General features: G+C 39.7%; 1 protein-coding gene across 1 annotated transcript in view; it reads left to right on the top strand.

The window, feature by feature from the left end:
* ALDH1A1 (aldehyde dehydrogenase 1 family member A1) overlaps positions 1–21,748 on the top strand; it is a 49,672-nt gene that overhangs the window by 10,780 nt on the left and 17,144 nt on the right. Inside the window, exons 2-6 of the mRNA XM_074953240.1 lie at positions 2,985–3,089; positions 12,648–12,788; positions 18,508–18,637; positions 19,796–19,857; positions 21,168–21,296. Coding sequence (XP_074809341.1) covers positions 2,985–3,089; positions 12,648–12,788; positions 18,508–18,637; positions 19,796–19,857; positions 21,168–21,296 — 567 coding nt within the window. The remainder of the gene's footprint in view (positions 1–2,984; positions 3,090–12,647; positions 12,789–18,507; positions 18,638–19,795; positions 19,858–21,167; positions 21,297–21,748) is intronic.

Consider the following 21,748-nt stretch of genomic DNA (forward strand, 5'->3'; position numbering starts at 1 on the left):
TGGATAATGATATCCATTCCATCTAGTTTTATTAAAGTGTGCTTCTGTGCCAGGATATCTCAATGTTCCTATCTGTGCGTGAGGGTGGTTGTTCCAGCTATAAAAAGGAAAACTGGCATGTGCTGCTCTTTCTGCCTGTATAAAGGTTAAAGCTACATATGTAATGCAGTTCCTGGCAAATATGAAATAATCTTTGGATGTGATCTCAGTAGTTTTAAGGTTGCTGCATAAACCAGTTTGATTATCTTTGCTTTATACTGGCCACAGTACATTTTTTGTTATTCATTATGTTTGTTAATTGCCAACAACATGCTCAGTCCTATATAAGAGCTTAAAATCAAAAAGACAGAAACCAATAAGACAGGATACCCAGAGGGGAGAATAGCTTACTGTTTTGATTTGTTTGTTTTTAAATGTCACATACTAGCCCACTTCTAGTGTGGACCGGGCAAGAAGTTGGTCATTAGAAATCATTGGAATGAGAACCAGTTGCTGGTTTGGTTACCTGGGATGAGGAAGGTATTCCAGGCAAAGGCAAAAGCATGGAATAAGGCACAGAGAAAAATGTGAGAGAAGGAGATAAATGGAACATCAAGTCTGGTGTCATTTATAGAGGGAAAATGGTGAGACAGACATGATAAAAGATTTAATCAGAGATATAGGGTGGAGCAAAGTTGTGTAAGGCCAAGAAATGCTAATCTGATGTGGTGGATGACGGGGATCCAATGAAGACACTCAAGTGGGTGGTGACATAATCACAAAAACACTACGGTATATCAGAAAACCTTAATTTTTTTCTCGTTTCCTATGATTGGAAATCCCCTTTTCACAAAATATATAACACTATAGCAGATACGTTTTAAAATCCATACACACACACACACACACACACACACACAATTAAAAGAACATTAAGGTTGCAAAGTGGAGCTCTTCTGGGAACTAAAGTTGGTAACCATCTTGCCTAAAAATACTATGTGGTTATGTAATTAAAGACCATGCACCAAGTTCCTTGCCGGTGTAAATTTGGTGCAGCTCAGCACCAGCAGAAAAATAGGCCCACACTATTGTAATGCATACATACAGCCTTCACTTTTGCATTGCCAGACTTTTGAGAGCTTCACTTTGTGTCTGTGTGAAACTTCCTAGGGTTGGGTTGTTTTAAAAAAAAATAATAATAAAAAAAAAAGATAAAACAAACATAGGTGCTGGAACTAGGAATGCTGGGCGTGCTGCCACACCCCCTGGCTTGATGTGGTTTCCATCATATACTGGGTTTACAGTTTGGTTCAATGGTTCTCCGCACCCCCACTATGCAGATTGTCAGGGGGGCTGGAACAACAAAGAAATTCTGTCCCACACAAACCTGTGCTAGAAAACAGTTGGATACTCTTAATGTGTGTGCAGAACAAGGGAAGGGCTCCTGCAGGATGATGCAGGGCTGCTCTGAAGCCCTTCATCATGCCCTACATAATTTCAAACACTGACTGGAAGGATATGGGACTCCTTTGGAATGAAAACACATAGTCAACCTTAACTATAGACCTTGTTTCACAATCCATCTGTAATACTCTAGAATTAACATGGAAACGAGTTACTGTGCACCATGTTCTGCTCTCAGGTCATGGTGCAACCTACTGAAGTCAGTGCGGTTTCCCCCACGTAGCTGAGAATGCAATTTGACCCACCATATTTAGAATATATCTCATTGCACAATGTTTTCACTTAAATAACACAATAATTTATAGTATTATAACAGTTTTAATAAGTTTCCAGCATTGTTGCATGCATTTTGAAATATACGTGCAATGTGTCTTTAAGATCCATCAAATCGTTACAAAGACAATCCATGTTTTGGCTAAATAAGCAGTGTCATTTTAGTAAATGCCTCTTGATCTGTGGATACTCCTCCATGAAATGAAATAGATCCCTTAGTTCCTGTAAAAGATTAATATCATTACATTTCTGTTTTTAAATAAGCTTTTTATTAGGATCATATTTAATGAAGCACCAGTCCACAGGCCAGAGGGATTTGGAAATAAAATCACAGAGATTAATGTTCCTTTTTATTTTTTTCCTGTGATATGGAAGTAGAGGAGTGTACAAACCACATTTTCTTGCTCTTGCACTATGCCTCAGTGGTTCCTTCTTTGTTGTAGATTTCATTAAACTGGCTGCAGCACTTTAGTGTTGTCTTTCATTTCAGAGACACATGTTGTTTGAAAGAAAATGAAAGAAAAGTTAGATAAATGGTTAAATAAAATTGCTCTCTCCAAAACATCTATGACTGCTCTGACCTAGTTGTTTGTCATCTTCTGTTAGGTGACAAATCTTCTGCCTCTGAGACACAAAGGCTCCCCTGGCAGCAAAACCTGTGTGGTTCTGCTGGGCAAAGGGGAGACAGGATTTCAAGAGGGCTATACAGGGAGTTTACATTCCCTGTGCAGCACAGAGCTCAGTTTCTCAAAGAGATTCCTGTATGCCTGCGGAGCAGGACAGGAGAATATACTGCTACACCATTCCATCTGCCGTCCCTACCCCTGTTGAAGGGATTTATTAATACTAGAGGAGCTGCAGTAGTTGTGAAAGTGGATAGAAGGCTCTATAGGTCATATACTGCCTTCTATCCACTTGTGCTAGTTCCCTGAGTGCCAATGATCGTAAAGAAGCAATTATTTTATTATATGAGTTGAAAGCTATGAGAGAATGTCTGCATTTTTAAGTCATTGGTGACTCGAAGCAGATAGGTGAATGTTACTGAAATTTTCAAAATCTTTAAAATTCCACATTTATTTATCCGTATTTACTCTGCAGAACTCGAAGGGGCCTATTCCCCATTGATGCATAGGGACCTAAAACAAAAAAGGATCGTGGATAGCTATCAGGTGATACCATACTAATATTTCATTGCAACAGGTAATAAACTACGACGATATCTGTGTTATTGATGATGTTCCTCTCTTTGTTTCCTTATTTCCTTGCAGATATTTATAAATAATGAATGGCATGATGCAACTAATGGCAAAAAATTTGCAGTCTATAACCCTGCAACTGGAGATAAAATTTGTGAGGTTGAAGAAGGAGACAAGGTAGGTTTTTAAAGCTTTGCCATGTCACTGCTTTCTTTGTATCCAGTCCAGCACTTGCAAGGCAATGGGACATATGCTGTGCTGGTGCCAATTGACAAAGTTCCGTGACTTCCGTGGAGCTATACCAACTTCCCCCGGCAGAGCATTTGGCTCCATGACAGCTTTGCTATTGATTACACTGAGACCAGGAGCAAGACCTTTTTATCAGCCACTACTCCAGTGTACAGTAGTTTGTGAATCTGGAAAAGGATTTAGTCACTCAAGTAAACTTGAAAAAAGAGAACATTTTAGAAACAAAGCCCCAAACCCTGTGTTTGGCTAATTGTTTTCTTGATTCATCTTACTATTATTCTGGCTATTTATGTCTGAATTCTTTCCTCCCATACTGCCCAGCTCCTTCTTCTGATTGTTCCTTCAGTGAAGATATAATGACATACCTGATACCATGAAAATAACTGGGATACAACGTATTCATCACTGACTGATTTACTTCAAAGTTTTGCTTACTGTGAAAGCCTTTCTTAACAGTTCTATTCACACTAAGCGCATGTACTATGTAAGGACAGTTACAATAGTCAGCCACACTGATATTTGGCCACGCTAGCCACGTTAATCCCTTAACTCCTATATAAAATGCCAGGGAATCTTTGCTAACAAGTGGTCACAACTCTGTATGTATGTCTTTTGTGAATGATGACACTTCCAATAAGAGAGTGCATCTTTACAGCACAGTGGAACATTGATTTCATATAGATTTGCAGTGATGAATGCTGCCTGCTGGATCACCAGCACCAGTTCCTGTGAAATGCATCTGGCTCATACATTTCTAATTGTTAAGATTTGATGGGAGGACTGCAAAAGGTGGTAATAGCTGAAGAGAAATGTACTTATTTTGCCGTGTATAAGACCACTTGGGGGGAAAAAGATACACTTACATACAGATTTCAAAAATCTGTAACGGAACCTGAAGAACTGAAGAGCAACGTTCGTATATTTTCATAATTTTGTATAATTTTCTGTTTGAAAAGACTTTGCTTAATAATACTATCTAGTTTCAGTGCACATTATCAAGTACAGAGTGATATGTTTAAATATAGCAGGCTCTTTTGTTTCCATAGTTTTAGGACTGATATCCAGAGACATTTTTTGGATGAACTCTCTAAAAGGAAGCCTGAGATGCGGGTGTTCTATTTCTAGCTGACAACTGTAGAAAAACTTTTAACTAGACCTGTGGAAAAAATTACTGGTTTTATCAGTTAATGTTTTCATTCATGCAAATATTTGCCTTTGTGTATGTTCATTCCCGAGCATGCATGTATACACAGGCACATGCAGGCACACATTTTTTCTGTTTCTATAAAGTTTTCTCATTTGTGACATGATTTTTGGCCTCAAAATTGGCCCGTTTTTGCTTAGAAAAGTTTGCACACAAATAATGAGTTTTGTGTATATAGATGGGTCCATGGTGAAATTAATAACAAAATGCAGAAAATACAATTTTTCAGGGCTTTTGCATTTCATTAAAAATATTTTGCACCTGTTTTAATACTAAGTACCCAGTCCTGTTTTCATTGTATATTTCATAACTCCCACTAAGTCAACAGCCATAAAGAAATGCTTGTTGGGCTGAATCTTCAAATGTGATCACACCACAATTACCCTAAAAAAGTGAGATGGCCAGAGGCTAGGTCAGTCCCTTTTGTGACTTTGAGGATGAACAGGCTGGGACGCTACTTCCACCAGATGACACTGTCATCAACAGAGTCACTGTCCACACCATTATTCTGGAGGACCCCATGTAACCCCTTTTGCCTTGACTTATGAAACTGTACCCTGCTTTTAGAAGCCCTGGCAAAAGATGTTTTAATTACGCTCTCAGCTGGTGTAGAATGGTTGTTGAAAGTGCTTTTGGCAGATTGAAATCCCACTGGAGATGTTTATGACCCATTTGGATTCCAGTGTCTGTATTACTGTCAATGCTGTACTGTGGCTTGCTGTGTTCTTCACAATCTTTGCAAAGCCAGAGGCGAGTCATTTCCTCCTGAATGGAGCTATGACAGATAGGGGCCACTGAATCAGTACACTCAGTCAGAAGCCACTGCTGGAGCTGGATGTACCCAGGCAGAAGTCAGGGATGTTTTGTGCTCCCACATTATAAACTTGCATGGCCCAATGGAAGAAGGAGAATAGTACATTTGTGAATGTGCTTGTCGGGGATGGGTGGATGGAACTCATTGATTGATGGTGAGGGAGGGGTGGAAGGTTGATTGTCATGCAATATACTTATGACCACTTCCCGAATGGGGTTGGGTGGTTGGTCAACAGTATGGACTGACGTAAGGAAGTGATTAAAATACGGATTGAGGTAGCTAACTGTTTAGAGGACTAGTGTTTGCATATTAATTCCTAATTGTCCCTAATCTTTAATTATAAAGGTGTTTTACCTTTATAATTTGAAATGTACATTGTGTGATGTGATGCAGTGATAGCAAGACACTTTCTTGATGATAAAATAAAAAGCTTTATTTATAAACATGTATTAGGAAAGTACGCCATTAACCCATTGCCAGGAAGGCCAGCTGCCATTACCACACCAAAACACCAGTAACAACAGAACCTTTTAAAAAAAAAAAAGCGCATGAACAAGAGCAAACAGAAACCCCCTACTGTTGCATGTCCCCTGCCCCCATTCCCACCCCCTATTCTCCTTGCCCTTCTTTTCCCTTTTGCCACTCGGTGCTGGGTGAGATGGGAGGGGGTCTATATGGAGGATAGCAAGGGGCAAAGTTGCCTTTCCCAGTTGTTCATGGGGCCTGATTGCATGGCCACCCCTCCATGGAGTTTTTCCCAGCTGTTTCTGGACTGCATCACAAGGCACGGTGAAAGAGAGTCAAGCTCCGATATGAGTGATGCAGCAGGAGCTGATAGTCTTGTGGCCATTAGTGATATCAGCTGCTCAGGCAGTTCTTTCTGCTAAGCTCTGTCCTCTACCTTTAGCCACCATTCCTGTTCCAGGAACTGCAAAACAAGTGACAGTTCCCATGTTGAAATCCTGCCCTCAAACCTGAGCCTTTCCTCTTGCCTCTTGCCATGACTTTCCTCTCTCTATAAGTCCCTCCATCTTTGGTGCTGGACCTGCTTGTTGGCCCTCTCCAGAATTTCAACTGTATGTTCATCGTGGAAACAGTCTGTGACGGTGCAAGGTGAAGGTTCAGGCTTCTGCTGCAGTATAGGTGAGCGGTGGAGGTGCTGCAGCCAGAAAAGGTCGAGGGGCCTGGAACAGGACAAGATACAGAGGGATATTGTCTCAGATAAAGTCAGAGCAGAGCATAGACAAACTTCTTGTGGTATTTCAAGGACTTAAAATGTTACTTTTCCAAGCTTCAGACCACAGAAGCTCCCTGGACACAGCCTTCTTAATCCCAGCAACAGAAGTACAGGAACAATGGTAAGTTAATTTGAAAGCTGGTTTTTGCTTTCTAAAAATTGTAGAACTACTTGGCCTTGCGAGGTGGGGGCATCAGTGGCTGAGCTCCAAAAGCTTTTTCTGTCATTTCAGGCCTTCCACATTTTGGAGGACATAACAGTCCTTTTTGTGCGCAGTTGACACAGAGAGATGTTATTCTAGCCTGCTGGTCAGAAACCTGCAGCGTATGCAGCTGAAGTATTCATACGTATAGTGACTGAACAGCACATCTATGAGTGGAGTTGGCTGGTCAGCTACCAAGGTGGCCCAGGAAAATGCTTCCTTTTCTGAAATGTGACTGCCTATCTGGAGTTCCTGTTTCAAGAAAAGTTTACAGCTATCAGCACCAGGAACTGGGTCATAATTCATGACTGAATCAACAGGATGATTTCTTAGCTTCCGCATGGCTTAGCCTGTTATGGCTGCCCATAAACACATAGAACTCCACAGCCATCCTCCTTATCCCCCCTCCTCTCCCCGGCCACATTTCTGGACAAAATTTCAAACTCCAGTCAAATATGGCACAAAGAGTTTTGTCACCTATGGACTACTTCTAACTGACATGGACTAGATTAGTAAATGGAAAACATTTCCACTTCCCCTTCCCACAGTTCACTGTTTTCAGTCAAACTCCTCATAAAACGGGCATGAAGTCAGTGAGTTGCCCAAGGTGCAGTTCTGGTCCCTGGTTTGAGACCAGAGTAATGTTAATCCACTCCATGAACTGGTCACCAAGCCAGTAAATTTGCAATGCTGCCAGCTTCTTTGCTATTTCCTGGTACACATAGTCATTCTAAGTACTCTGACTAAAGTATACAGTTTTGCTGGCTTTATACCAGAGATTTACCCAAATCTGGCTGTGCTCCCATGACCATGAAGCAGCATGCTTTGCAAAAGACTTCTTCTGCTCAGCCTTTATTGCAAACCCAGAAGAGTCTCATGGTGGGTTTGTAGCTCAGCGTTGGGAAGACAATGGAAGGGTTAAACACTGACCTACCAAGCTGCTGCATTACACCAATGGGGATTCTGTCTGTTTCCCTTGTGTGGATTGGAGATGCTAAGGACAGAGCGGACAAAGGAAGTTGGCCCATGGAACTGTGGGATACTTTTGGCAAACTCTCAGGACCAAGTCAGAGGAGGCTGCATCTACACTGTAAAGCAACAGAGCTTAAATCCTGGGTCCTGGCTTGACTTGGGCTCAAACCCTCCACCCCTGCAGGCTCCTAGAATCTAGGTCTGAGCCCAAGAGATTTGTGTGTAAACAGAAGAGGGTTTGGGCTCAAGCCTGAATCTGGGCCCGGGCTTACTTTGCAGAGTAGACATACCCAAAGTTTCACTGTCACAAAAAACCCTTCATATTCAGCCTAAATGCCCCCTTTCTTAATGTTCTCGGATTTCTCCCAGTTTTATCGCTTTTTACTAGACCAAATCATTTGTTTACTTTGTTATATGTTCAGCCTTTGAATACATAGGAGCTGTTGCTCAGCTTCCCATCCCCTTCCAGTAATCATTTAGCCCTAATATGGTACTGATCCAGATCCAGCATAAAATATTCTGTCTGCAGCATGATTCTGTGGATTCTAAATTACAGGTTTCAGCACTTTACCAGAAACCTGTACCATGGATTTGACGATAGGATTCAGGTCCAAGTGTGATTGTCTGATAGGTGTCCAAGCATAAGAGCTGATTGTAAGATATCTGGCAATGTTTGGAACATCTTTGCTATGCAAGTTTGGATCTATTTCTTATAAAATAGATGGCTAGATAAAGTCCCTCATGAGAATGGTTTCCTGCGGTGTCAAATATCTCAGGAGGACTCATGATGTTGGATACATGACTGCATTTATTGAACAAAAACTCCATGTAATGTAAAGCAAATGCACATCTATAACAAGTGTCTTGTTTTTTTAAAAAAAACCTAGTAAATCTGGCCCTATGAAATCTGGTCTTGGAATTTTTCATTCTTGTCCTTCTCCAGTCCAGGTTGTCTGTAGCTTATGCTCAGTGTGGCTTCGTCTTCATTTTTCATTCCTTTTGTCCTTATCCAAAGAATTTCATAACCACTCTTGATTGTATCTCACTGGCATTGTAGGTATCTTTCATGTAAAGTGCTACCCCTCTGTCAGGGTTCCCTCCCTACTCTGAACTCTAGGGTACAGATGCGGGGACCCGCATGAAACACCCCCTAAGCTTATTTCTACCAGCTTAGGTTAAAAACTTTCCCAAGGTACAAATCCTTCCTGGTCCTTGGATGAGTACTGCTGCCACCACCAAGTGAGTTAGACAAAGATTCAGGAAAAGGACCACTTGGAGTTCCTGTTTTCCCAAAATATTCCCCCAAACCCCTTCACCCCCTTTCCTGGGGAGGCTAGAGAGTAATCTACCAACCAGATAGGTAAACAAGGCGAGCACAGACCAGACCCTTGGGTTTTTAGGACACTAAAAACAAATCAGATTCTTTAAAAAAACAGAACTTTATTATAAAGAAAAAAAAGTAAAAGAAGCACCTCTGTGAAATCAGGATGGAAGGTAATAAGACTTAAAACACAGAGGATTCCCCCCTAGGCAAAACTTCAAAGTTACAAAAAACAGGGATAAACCTCCCTCTTAGCACAGGGAAAATTTACAAGCTAAAACAAAAGATAATCTAACACATTCCTTGCTATTACCTACTATTTCTGTAATATTAGATGTATCATTTCAGTAGGAGCTGGATTACTTGCTTGGTCTCTCTCTTTGTCTCGGAGAGAACACACACAGAGCACAAAAACAAAGCCTTCCCAGATTTGAAAGTATCTTCTTTCCCCATTGGTCCTTCTGGTCAGGTGCCAACTAGGTTAATTGAACTGATTGATTAACCCCTTACAGGTAAGGGGATTCTGTACCTCTGGCCAAGAGGGATTTTATATTACTGCATCCATAAAGGTTGTTACCCTTCCCTTTATATTTATGACACCTTCTACTACTTCTCTTTTTAATCTTTAAAAATCAAGTTACATTGCAAATCAGGTTGGCCTGATATTTGATCATCCTCAAATTAAATTACTCATGACCTGCAACTGTTCACTTAACATTTGAAACTCTTGTAGCTTTCATTCTTTACAAGCAATCTAACAACTCGTTAAATAAAGAGATAATGCTGTTCAGCATACAGGTTTGCTGCATATGCAGTAATTTTGTAAACTAATGTGTAATGACAACTGCTATTAACTAAATTGTCTAGTGAAATGTACAAATCTAATAAATTACAGCCATTGTAAACCTAATATTCTAGAGTCTAGTCTTTAGCCAAGAGATTTTAGGAATTTAATTTGTATGTACAATAGAGTTAACAGAGAGCTGTACACTGCCTTTCAGTGTGGTTTTTTTTAAGTGAAGATTACAAAGTACAGACACATATGTGAATGGGAATGGTTTTCCTTTCAGTTAGATGGCTCTTTTAGGCTATGCTCACTAATCCTGAAGGCCCCTAGTAATAATAAAGCATGACTACATTTATTTAACAAATGGTCAGTGAGATGTAAAGTAAATGCACGTTTATAACAAGTGTAAAAAAAAAAAAAAAAAACCTAGTAAGCCTGGCCCTGTGCATAATTATCTGTCTCTGTCTCTTGGTGTAGATTTCTATGTTAAATTAAGTCTCATACAACTGACAGAGCAGTTTTATATTTTATATTTTTTGCTCAAAGGACTTAATTAGTTGAATTTTTGTTTTGCTTTCTGGTTTTATGGATTCTAACTAGCTATTTTTTACTGTAGAAAAGATCACTGCAAAAATAAGCATTTGATCATATATAGACTAAAAGCATCTATTATCCTTAGGCCAATAGGCACCATAAAATTAAACAGTATTAATTATTATTTTATACAGTTGTTCTGGGTCATTAATATCTGACAGAGTGCATGGGAGAATTTTGAAATTTCAACAAGTATGATGGAAAATGTCTTGAACATATTTGCATTTTTTTTACAACCAGATCTGCAAATTCTATTCATTATATGATATTGGAACCACAATTAATTAAAATGAGAATTTGAGACAATTTTAAATGGTCTAGCCCAACATTTTCACCCTTGGGTGCCTAAAACTAGGCACTTAAATAAGTGGCCTAATTGTCAGAGGTGCTGAGCACCCACAACTCACTATTGGCTTATGTGTGGATCAGATGGGTTGTGAATTTGTGGGAGTGAGGAAGAGGATCTGCCACTGTGCAGACCATTCAATCCTCTCTCTCAAAGCATGGCCACATTAAGGGTACATGGGGGCTACTTCAGCCATTGAGCTGAGATTGCCTCTGCAGAGCAGCTACAAGGCTACTCCATCGGCTTGTAGGGTGGATGTTCCCTCACTCTGCTGTGCATTTCCCCTGGTATTCATGCTGAGTGAAGGGGTGGGGCATAATACCATAGAGACATTGTGTACCATTGATTTTTACACTCGTAAGAAAACATTATGTCTAAATCAGTACATGGATTACATTCCATCATACAGTGTATATAGTTGTTTCATCCGTGACAGAGAAAGTATAAATGTTCAATTGGGGATCAAATCCTTATCCCTTCACAATGTCCAACTACATGGTCTATGCATGTGGTAGCTTCCATTTGGGGAAGGAATCCTCTCCATCAGGCTACAAAATATTAGCGGAATATTAGCTTTATTGTAGCCTCAATATTCCCCATAGCTACCGTGCCTTCCCATGTAGGTGGGATTGGTCAGCAGAGCTACATGGTCATGAGTCCACCTGCTCCACACGCTCCTTTCCTTCATCCTGCCCCCAAACCTCATGCTGACTTGGACACAGAGAGCCACTGTGGAGCTGTCTGTGCTGTGATGGTAAGTACCCACTGTAGGAAGATCCTGCCTGCATAGCAGGTCTGCACTGGTTCTTTTGCTTTCTGGGCTCTCTGTGGCATGATTTGTCCCTCACTAAGTCATTGAAGGATAATTCAATTTCAGTTATCAATATTGATTAAAAATATTGGGCCCGATTCACCTTTCACAATAATTTTACCCTAGTGTTGAATTCAGTGGAGTTACTCCTGATTTACACCAGTGTGAGAGGAGAATCAGGCAAATTACAGTGTGGGACAAGTTTTCAGGAGTTGCTGCTTAAATTTTACATGCAAATTGCGCTACAGATAGATTCCTACTTTTTCTAGAAATATTCTTTCAAAAAAACCAAAGGGCTGAATTGAACCTCCATTTGTATTTTACTTGGAAAAGGAGCAGCAGGATGTGTGAAGTATGACAAACTCCCAAATACTGAAAATCATTTCTAAATAGGCCTTTAATTGCTTCTTTTGCATCCTAGAACACCCTCCATGTAGATACAATTCCCGCACAGTGAAATATACATTGCTCCATTGTTGTGAAAGCCAAAAGATTAATAATAAACAGTATTATAAAAACTGCCATAGGCTGACAAGTTAACATGTTTAATTTAGAGACAGTGCCAGCATTGTGGAGTGCTTAGGGTTGGCAATTAAAACCTGGTCAATTAATCAGACACTTCCATGATTTAGGGTGCTTAGGTCCTGCACTTCCAATTAAAAAAACAAAGATGATTTGTTTTCCAAAGAATACATCTGTGATCATCATATGAAATATTTTGGGACATATTTTGAATCTGGCCTTAACCAAGCCTTTGGGCAGTTTTATGTCTAGAATTTAGGCTACATTAGATGTTTAGATGCCTGATTTGTGGGTACGGGCAGTTACCTGGACATTGAAATAGATTGTTACACCTGCAAATAACTGTGGGTGCTAAAATGGGGGGTAAGTTTTTGAAAATCTAGACTTAAAAGTGGAGTTCCTTAATATACTTTTATGTATGGGCTTTGAGACTTCAGCTGTTTCCTATATCACTTCATATAAGTGGGAAACTTTTCAAGTGATAGTGAGCATGTTTGAAAAAAACTGATGTAAAATGAGTGTTCTCCTCTAATTAGACTGTAAGTTGCTTGCAGCAAGTTTGATGTCTTGCATTTATTCTGCAAAATGCCTAGCACACTTAAGGTGCTCTATAGATAGGGAAAAAAACAGGATTATATAACAGAATCAAATAAATCTCCATATTTTTCACACACAGGAGGACATAGACAAAGCTGTTAAAGCAGCGAGAAAAGCTTTCCAGCTTGGGTCGCCATGGCGTACAATGGATGCTTCAGAACGGGGAAGGCTCTTAAATAAACTAGCTGACTTAATTGAAAGAGATCGTCTGCTCTTAGCTGTAAGTATAAAGCATTTACAGAAAGAAGGGAAAGGGTGGTCTTATATTGATGCCCTGATTTTCACAGGACACATCATCAGTGGGAGAAGTTGGTGCTCAGCCCTTCTGAAAATCAGGCCATGTCAGTGCTTGTTTTCAGCCAAGTCTCTGACTGGCTTGTTTTGTATTGCTAATTGGCATGTTTAAATGACCAGCACTTTTGTACCCTCATTCAGCAAAGCAGTTAAACATATGCTCAGCTTTAAGTCATACTCAGATCCTACTAACATCAATGTAACTTCAATGGTATTTAAGTACATGCTCAAAATTGATAAATCAGGGCCTAAAAGCAAAGCTCCGCTCTTAAAGATGGAAAGAATTTTGGATTTCATTAACGCACCATTTTCATCACTGCCTCCTCCTCCTCCCACCCTCTCCCTTATATCTCACAAATTTTGGATCAAAGACCAAAGGCGCAACATATTTGCTGTTGACAGTGAGAAGGTGAGCAAATAGAGGACCACCTAACTCTGAATATTTAGTAGAGTGCTCCTTACTGGAACATTTTAACAGTCAGATGGCTGACAACTTGCATTAATGCATTTTAAAACTTTACAGCAGTGCTGCAAATAGCTGTGTACATGGTCCAAAATATTTACCTACACCTTTCTCTGTAGCCCAGTTTTGTTGTTGTCATTGAGATGTTCACTTTGCTATTGCAAGCAGTGTTAGAGATGGGGTCTTATAGTGATCAGCTACATAAAAAATAACCACCAGGTATTGTAATAGTTCACAAAATCTTGAGCTGGGACAGTGTTTTTCTGCCAAAGATGCCAGAAATTTAGCCACAGCATCCAGTGTAGCTAACCTCCAAGATAACACAATGATTTAACCATGTTACCCAGAGTAATTCAATCACAGCATTCAAACTATACAGTCAGCAGCTGCAGACAGCACCAACAATTTAATGTAATGGAACCGGCATACTTAGCCTACAAAAATACATAAATATCTGCAAAGAAATCTCCATTTGCCCTTCTCTTTCTTTCTGGCTATAGAGTCTTCTTAAATAACACTTGCCTGCATTCCAAAAGGCTTTTTAAACCAAAAATGAAGATTTATAAGGGCTGTGGTCACTTGCTCACACTTGAGAGTTGGCAACTGCTAGTTTCTAGGGCAGCTTATTTTTCAAAAATCAGATCTGAACATATACCTTTCTTCAGCAAAGTACCCACTTTAAACTAGTCCTGTCAGACCTAACTGAAGAACTAGCTGTTACACTTCTTGGGAAACACAGGGGAAACTACATTGTGAGCCTTCCACTATTTAAACTGGTGGTTTAGCACATTTTAAAGGAGTCATACTTTTGATGTGGATTTTACATACCAATTTTACTGATGACATATACTGATATTTGTATCTTTGCCATACAGTACACACTATAGAGGTGTAAGAGTCAACAGTGTAACACTGTTGCAAAAAAAGCAAACATCATTCTAGGGTGTATTAGCAGGAGTGTTGTAAGCAAGACACAAGAAGTAATTCTTCCACTCTACTTCATGCTGATTAGGCCACAACTGGAGTATTGTGTACAGTTCTGAGCACCACATCTCAGGAAATATGTGGACAAATTGGAGAAAGTCCAGAGAAGAGCAACAAAAATGATGAAAGATCTAGACAACATGACCTATGAGGGAAGATTGAAAAAATTGGGTTTGTTTAGTCTGGAGAAGAGAAGACTGAGAGGGGACATGATAACAGTTTTAAAGTATGTAAAAGGTTGTTATAAGGAGGAGGGAGAAAAATTGTTGTTCTTAACCTCTGAGGATAGGACAAGAAGCAGTGGGCTTAAATTGCAGCAAGGGTGGTTTAGGTTGGACATTAGGAAAAACTTCCTAACTGTCAGAGTGGTTAAGCACTGGAATAAATTGCCTAGCGAGGTTGTAGAATCTCCATCATTGGGGGTTTTAAAAGCAGGTTGGACAAACACCTGTCAGGGATGATCTAGATAATACTTAGTCCTGCCTTGAGTGCAGGGCACTGGACTAGATCACCTCTTGAGGTCCCTTCCAGTTCTGTGATTCTATGAAGAGAAAAGGAAAATAAGCTACTTCCACAAGATAGCTGAAGCAGTCAGTTTTTTTTTTACTTGCCAATCCAATAATATCTAATTACTCCTTCCCTCCCCTACTAAAACCTCTTGTACATCTCTGTTTTCCTTAATTTGTTTTTTATTTTCCATACCTTCCACGTGATATTGGATCCCTCTTCCATTTTAGATAGGAAGTGTTCATAAATTCATAGATTCCATGACCTCTGGGATAACCTCCTGTACAACAAAAACCATAGAACTTCCCAAAGTAATTCAGAGAGCACATCTTTTTTAAAAAAAAAATCCAAACTTGATTTAAAAGTGATCAATGATGGAGAATTTACCATGACCCTTAGTAAATTATTCTAATGGCTAATTACCCATACTGTTAAAATTTACACCTTCTTTCCTAAATGAATTTGTCTTGCTTCAGCTTCCAGCCATTGGATATTATACCTTTCTCTGCTAGATTGAGGAGCCCATTACCAAATATTTGTTTCCCATGTATGTACTTAAACCCTGTGATCTAGTCATCCCTTAACATTCTCTTTGTTAAGCTAAATTGAGCTCCTTGAGTCTATCACTATAAGGCATGATTTCTAATCATTTAATCATTCTTATGGCTCGTCTCTGAACCATCTCCAATTTATCAACATCCTTCTTGAATGGTGGACACCAGAGCTGGACACAGTATTCCAACAGCAATTGCACCAGTCCCAAATACAGAAGCAAAATAACCTCTATACTCGTACTCAGGATTCCCCTGTTTATGCACTAGCCCTTTTGGCCACAGCATTGCACTGGGAACTCATGTCGAGCTGATTATAAACCATGACCCTCAAATCTTTTTCGGAGTCACTGCTTCCCCAGATAGAGTCCCCCATCCCGTAGGTAAAGCCTACATTCTTTGTTCCAAGATGTATACATTTATATTTATCCATATTAAAAACAAATACTGTCTGCTTGTTCTCAGTTTACCAAGCCATCCAGATCACTCTGTATCAGTGACCTGTCCTCTTCATTATTTACTACTCCCCCAATTTTTGGGTCATCAGCAAACTTCATTAATTATGATTTTACGTTTCTTCATAAACATTGATAAAAATGCTAAATAATGTAGGGCCAAGAACCAAACCCCGCAGTACTCCACTAGAAACCCATCCGTTTGAGGATGATTCCCTGTTTACAATTGTATTCTGCAACCTGTTAGCCACCTTTTTAGTCCCTTTAATGTGTGCCATGTTAATTTTATATTCTAGTTTTTTAATCAAAATGTTGTGTGGTACCATGCCAAATGTCTTACAGAAGTCTATTACATCAACACTATTACCTTTATAAACCAAAATTTATAATCTCATTAAAAAATCAAGTCAGTTTGACAGGATTTTTTTTCCATAAATCTATGTTGATTGGCATTAATTAATTTTTATTAGCCAAGTCCTCTATCAGACACTCCATTACCTTGCCTGGGATTGATGTCAGACTGACAGGTTTATAATTACCAGGTCTTCCTGTTTACCTTTTTGAAATGTTGGTACATTAGCTTTCTCCCAATCTTCTGGAACTTCCAGTGTTCCAAGATTTATTGAATATCATCATTAACAGTCCAGCAAGATCAGCCAGCTCTTCTAAAACTTTTGGATGTAAGTTATCTGGACTTGCTGATTTAAAAATGTGCAACTTCAGTAGCTCCTGTTTAACATCCTCCTGAGATACTAGTGGAATGGAAAGAGTGTTAGCATCATATGATATGCCTACATGATCTGGTTCCCCCCCCCCAAATCCTGAACAAAAATATTGAACACGTCTGCCTTTTCTGCATCATTGTTATTGAATGCAGTGCCTTCCAGACCCCATCAACAAAAGATTCTGAGTTTTTTCCCTTCCCAAAGCTGAACCAATTTAGATAAACTCAGAACACCCCTGCAAACACCACTGATCAAAACTTAAGGAGAATCCAAATTTTTTGTTTTGATTTTAGTTCAATTCATTTTTTAAAAAAAATTTGCATAAGTTTGCATATTTGGCCAGGACCAAAAACATAAATGCTGAAACTCCAAAACAGTACATGGGGATTTTTTGGTATTTCCGACCTGCCTAGGAGCAGGAAATACTAGGTGCTTCTCTTACTGATGATCCCCACGAGAGCCTTCACACAGTTTAAGACCCCTGGTATCCATGTGCATAGGGAGACATGAGAAAAACTGTTCTAACAATATTTCAGTCTCCAAGAGGTTTCTGAATAGTTTGCTTAATCTTTAGTTTAGTTCTGGATAAACATGTACACCTTTGATTACTTAGTGAAACGTCCCAACTTTTAGAGGTTTAACTCCATTATCTGTATCTCAGCATGGGAATCTGCCTTACTAGCAATAGGTGTTTCTGAGAAATTGCTTGTACGTTCTGGGTCTAGTTAGGTCAGAAATCTCAAAAAGCAATAAGTGTACAGCTGGATGAATGTGAAAAACACAAATCAACAATGTTTTAAAAGTTCAGTTCTGATCTATTTTGAGCTATGGGCAAATGTTCAGGTCCATTCTTAAATTTATGTTAACCTACTTTCCAACCCTAATTTTAACTGTGTCTATTTTTTCTTTAACATCTTTGCTATTCTGAAAAGTTTTAGTAAAATGAAGTCAAAACATAGTGGAACGTGGGATTTCTTTAATGTTAACTCTTGGGCTGGAGTACTGACAGAAGTGGGCACCCATGATCAAGGGGAAAATTACAGGTTTGGAATCACTAACTTGTCACTCTAGAGTTAATGTTTTGGATGGCTATTTGCCAGAGGTGGAGGGAGGGCTTGAGTGTAGAAACCAAGTTAGAGGGTTTTATTCATTCATTTACCACTATGTAGCTAGCTAATAAAAGACAATCCATTGTTTAGGAGGTGTTTATTTTTCCATACTGAAATGCCCTTCATCAAATGCCCTTCCTCATTTGTATAGGCCTCTCATATGCAGACTGTGAGACTTTGGTTTGATTTTGGATGTCATTCTGGCCTAAGAGCCCTCCACAATGGAACCCTGCTCACATTATTTGTAGATTATTCACTCTTTCATTGAGGTTCCATGGAAGGCCTCCCACAATACTGAAGAACCACAGTATCCTAGTGCAATGACACCTGAGTGGTGTTGCCTTTGCTGGGAGCCTCTGCATCCCTTGGACATCATTGAGGAGGGTTAATCAGCTCTGAATAAGCGGTTGCAGAGTGTGCAAACTGAGAAGGCCCACTGGCTTAATATTTATGGTTCCATTTATATCATCTGAGCCAGGAGCTTCCAGTTGTAGCTCTTTTTATACACACCAGTAGAATACTCAGTCTAAACAGGAGCAGCTTCACTTACTCAGCTAACAGAAATCTGTTTCCCCCCTCCCCCCAAACCTGCATCATTTAAAATGCACCATTATCAAATGATCTGTATAAATCACTGAGAGTAAAGCCCTAGGGAAACGTCTGGTTTACAGATTTCCAAACTGATTTTCCAGCGGCTCTGCTTCCTTCAGAAAGTGATTGATTTGCCTTTTAGAAAGTGAATATACCAAAGCTGCAAATCTGTAATTTGGGCAGCCAATAACACCATAACAAGTGATTTAGATAAAAAGTAACTGCCTTTATTAATACATGGTTGATGTGTTTTCTTCTAGACAATGGAATCCATGGATGGTGGGAAACTTTTTCCCACTGCCTACTTCATGGATGTGGGAGCCTGCCTTAGAACTTTACGCTACTGTGCAGGCTGGGCTGATAAAGTTCAAGGTCGCACCATTCCAATGGGTGAGTAGCTCTGAGAAAGTCTTTTCCAGCCAGACCTGATGCACGACATGTGATATACCTTTGAACTGCCTCCTGCTAAAAATTCTGTAACGTGGAAAAATATCTTGCCTTGGGACAGATTTCAGATAAACATTTAATATGGGTTGGTTAAGGCTTATCAGATGCCTCTTTTTACATCTTTGGCACAGTTAACGTAACTTACTTATTCACATTTTTGGTATTTATTCAACTAAACAATATTAATTATTTACTAGAGAAATATTAGTTTCTACATGTGAAAGTAAATCTGAAGAGTCTTTTTTAAATGGGCAATATAAGTGGTAGAGGTTACACATAACAGTGTAACAGTATTGGAAACAGATGTTAAGAAAGACTTTGGTTCAGTAAAGACTAAGACCTGAGCCAGAAGAAAGTGAGGTGCCCTACTATTCTTTGATTCCATTATTTGAGGATGGATGAGGAAGAGTCTGACTGGAAGAAGGGAAGGGAAGAAACTCACCTGATTTAGCTCAAAGCCCATTCTGTTGTCCCTTCCATTGATCAACTCTAAGGAATTTGACTGCCCTGCCTTCTCTCTAAGAAAGACAGATTTGTACTGAAGGAGGAATTAGGGTAAACAAGAGTGATAAATACTTCAACTTCAGAGATTTTTGCATCACACAGACCTCTATACTAGGCTTACTGAAACACATGTTTATTGAAACCAAGAGGATTTTATACTTGATGGATTTCATGTCAGCTAAAATATAATATTAAAAAATGTCTAAGTACCTAGGATTGTGAGTAGCTTTTTTAAAAAAACACTTTTTAAAAAAAAAAAAAGGGGGGGGGGGGCGGGGGGAGAAGAAGGAATTAAAAATGCTGAGTGGGCATGCTTTACACACCCCATCAGGAGGCCTACCCACCACACAGACAGAAGCAGAGCTGCCACTAGGAAAAAATCAGCCAGGCTGGGCAGAATCAAACACTGAGGCATGTAGGGAAGGTCCAGATTGAATCCAGATGTACTTTTTTGTTGCATACTTAAGATTTTGAAAATATCGTTTATAAGTACAAGAGTATGTAGCTATGTTTGGTAACTAAGTTTATCTTCTTTATACTTGAGCTGTTTCTCACAAAAGCTTGTGTCTGAGTGTACTATTTTTTCCTCTTGTTTAGATGGAAACTTTTTCACATTTACGAGACATGAGCCCATTGGTGTGTGTGGCCAAATTATTCCTGTAAGTTGGAGCCTTTACATAAAAAAAAAGTTTTTTATTTAAAAGGAGTTGCTTTCAAAATTATCTCTGCACAAATGAATGTATGGATCTTTAATCATCAGAACCTTCCTTCTCAGGCCAGACTGCTTCTGGACCTGATCCTGAGAGGAGCTGTGCTAAAATCAGAAGGTGCTTGGCACATGAAGGGTAAACCCCTCACAAAATATAGCACTGTTTAAAATATGTACAGTCTAGAATGTAAAATAAATTATTTCCTTACCATAGTGCCTAGGAGTCTTAGTCATGGATGAGGACCCACTGTGCTGGGTGCTGTACAAACACAGAAAAAAGATGGCCCCTACCCTCAAAGAGCTTACAATCTAAGTATGAGACAAGAAATAACAGATGGATACAGGCAGACAAGGAGTAAACAAAACAATCTGCATCATCTCTTATAATAAGTTGTAAATCTCCAAGTACCTTTTGGTGTATTCACTGGCCGCTTCACCCCTCACAGATCTTCAGAGATGGCCAGATGGCACATTGTACCCTCCTCTGTCCCTGGCTGCAGGCACAGAGACCAACTGCCTCCTGCCTGCATGAAATATTTTCAAAAGAACAGACAGTTGGCCCACCCTGCCCCAGCTACATCGTCTGCAGCAGCATGACTAGGAGATGTTTCTCCAGTGCTGTGTGGATGTTTTAAAGACTCTCTTTATGAACCCCATGATGATCATTCCCTATGATAGCAGTACATACCAACCCTAGCAGAAGGTAAACCTTTTCAGACACCAGCAGGAATGAATGAACATTTCACAGTCCTGCTACAGCAGGTTGTGGGGTGGAGGGACAGGCTGTTAGTGATCCTGAAGCTATTTCCTGTTGATTGTGAGACAACAAACCAACAGTTGACTCTCCAGAGATGCACAGCAAGGGGAGCAAGCCAACCAGCTGCTCCCTGAAGACTGGTTCTCTCACACTCAGCAATCAACCAGTCACCAAAGCCATGCGGAGGTGAGAGATTGCAAGTTACAATCCCGTCCCTTTCAGTAGGCCAATTCAGGTGAGGAACTATAGAGAGAAGGAGATGGCAAGACTCACCAGTTTCATCACCAAACTGGCAACTTTTGTCAGGCTTTGCTTGAGTTGCATTAGGTGTTTTCAGCCTCATCTGATCTCTAACTGCCAGTCTGAGTGCACTGAAATCGCATAAATCCAAATCAGTGGGTTTTGCACAGCCCATGTGGCAGTTCATGCTTCTGTTGAAGGGAAAGCCAATGCAATACAATGTTGTATTAGAAATAGGATACATCTTCTCATCTGTCTTTTAGTGGAACTTCCCTTTGGTTATGTTTGTCTGGAAGATCGCTCCTGCTCTTTGTTGTGGAAACACGGTGATCGTCAAACCAGCAGAAGAAACTCCACTGACTGCTATTTACATGGGATCTTTAATTAAAGAGGTGAGTTTGCCATAGCAGACTAGTATACTTTTCTAAGGGGCCAGTACAGTAGTAGGAACTAGTTTGCACTGTGCCAAAATAGCAAATAGCATATCTAGCCTTGTACTATGGAATTTACTGCAAACCACTGAAGCAAATGAAGGGTAAAAAGCTTACATATTTTACAATCTAGCCTACTGGAAAAAAAATCACACCACATTAGCAATCTAGTAAACTAAATTTCTTGGCAAATGACTGTGTGTTATAACAGCATCATACCTTTCAAAGTTCAAAGCAAACAAGAAGCTTTTGGAGATGAGTGGTGGTTAGTTTATCATCATGGTTATCTTAGTAATAGATCTGTTTTATGCGGGTGATTTTACGGAACACATATTTTTTTCACCTGGGTTTATGATTAATGAGGATAAAATTAAACTGCTTGCCTGCTGCCAAACTTCATGTACAATATGTCC

This window comes from Natator depressus, chromosome 5 (genome assembly GCF_965152275.1).
Source record: "Natator depressus isolate rNatDep1 chromosome 5, rNatDep2.hap1, whole genome shotgun sequence".
Lineage (NCBI taxonomy): Eukaryota > Metazoa > Chordata > Testudines > Cheloniidae > Natator > Natator depressus.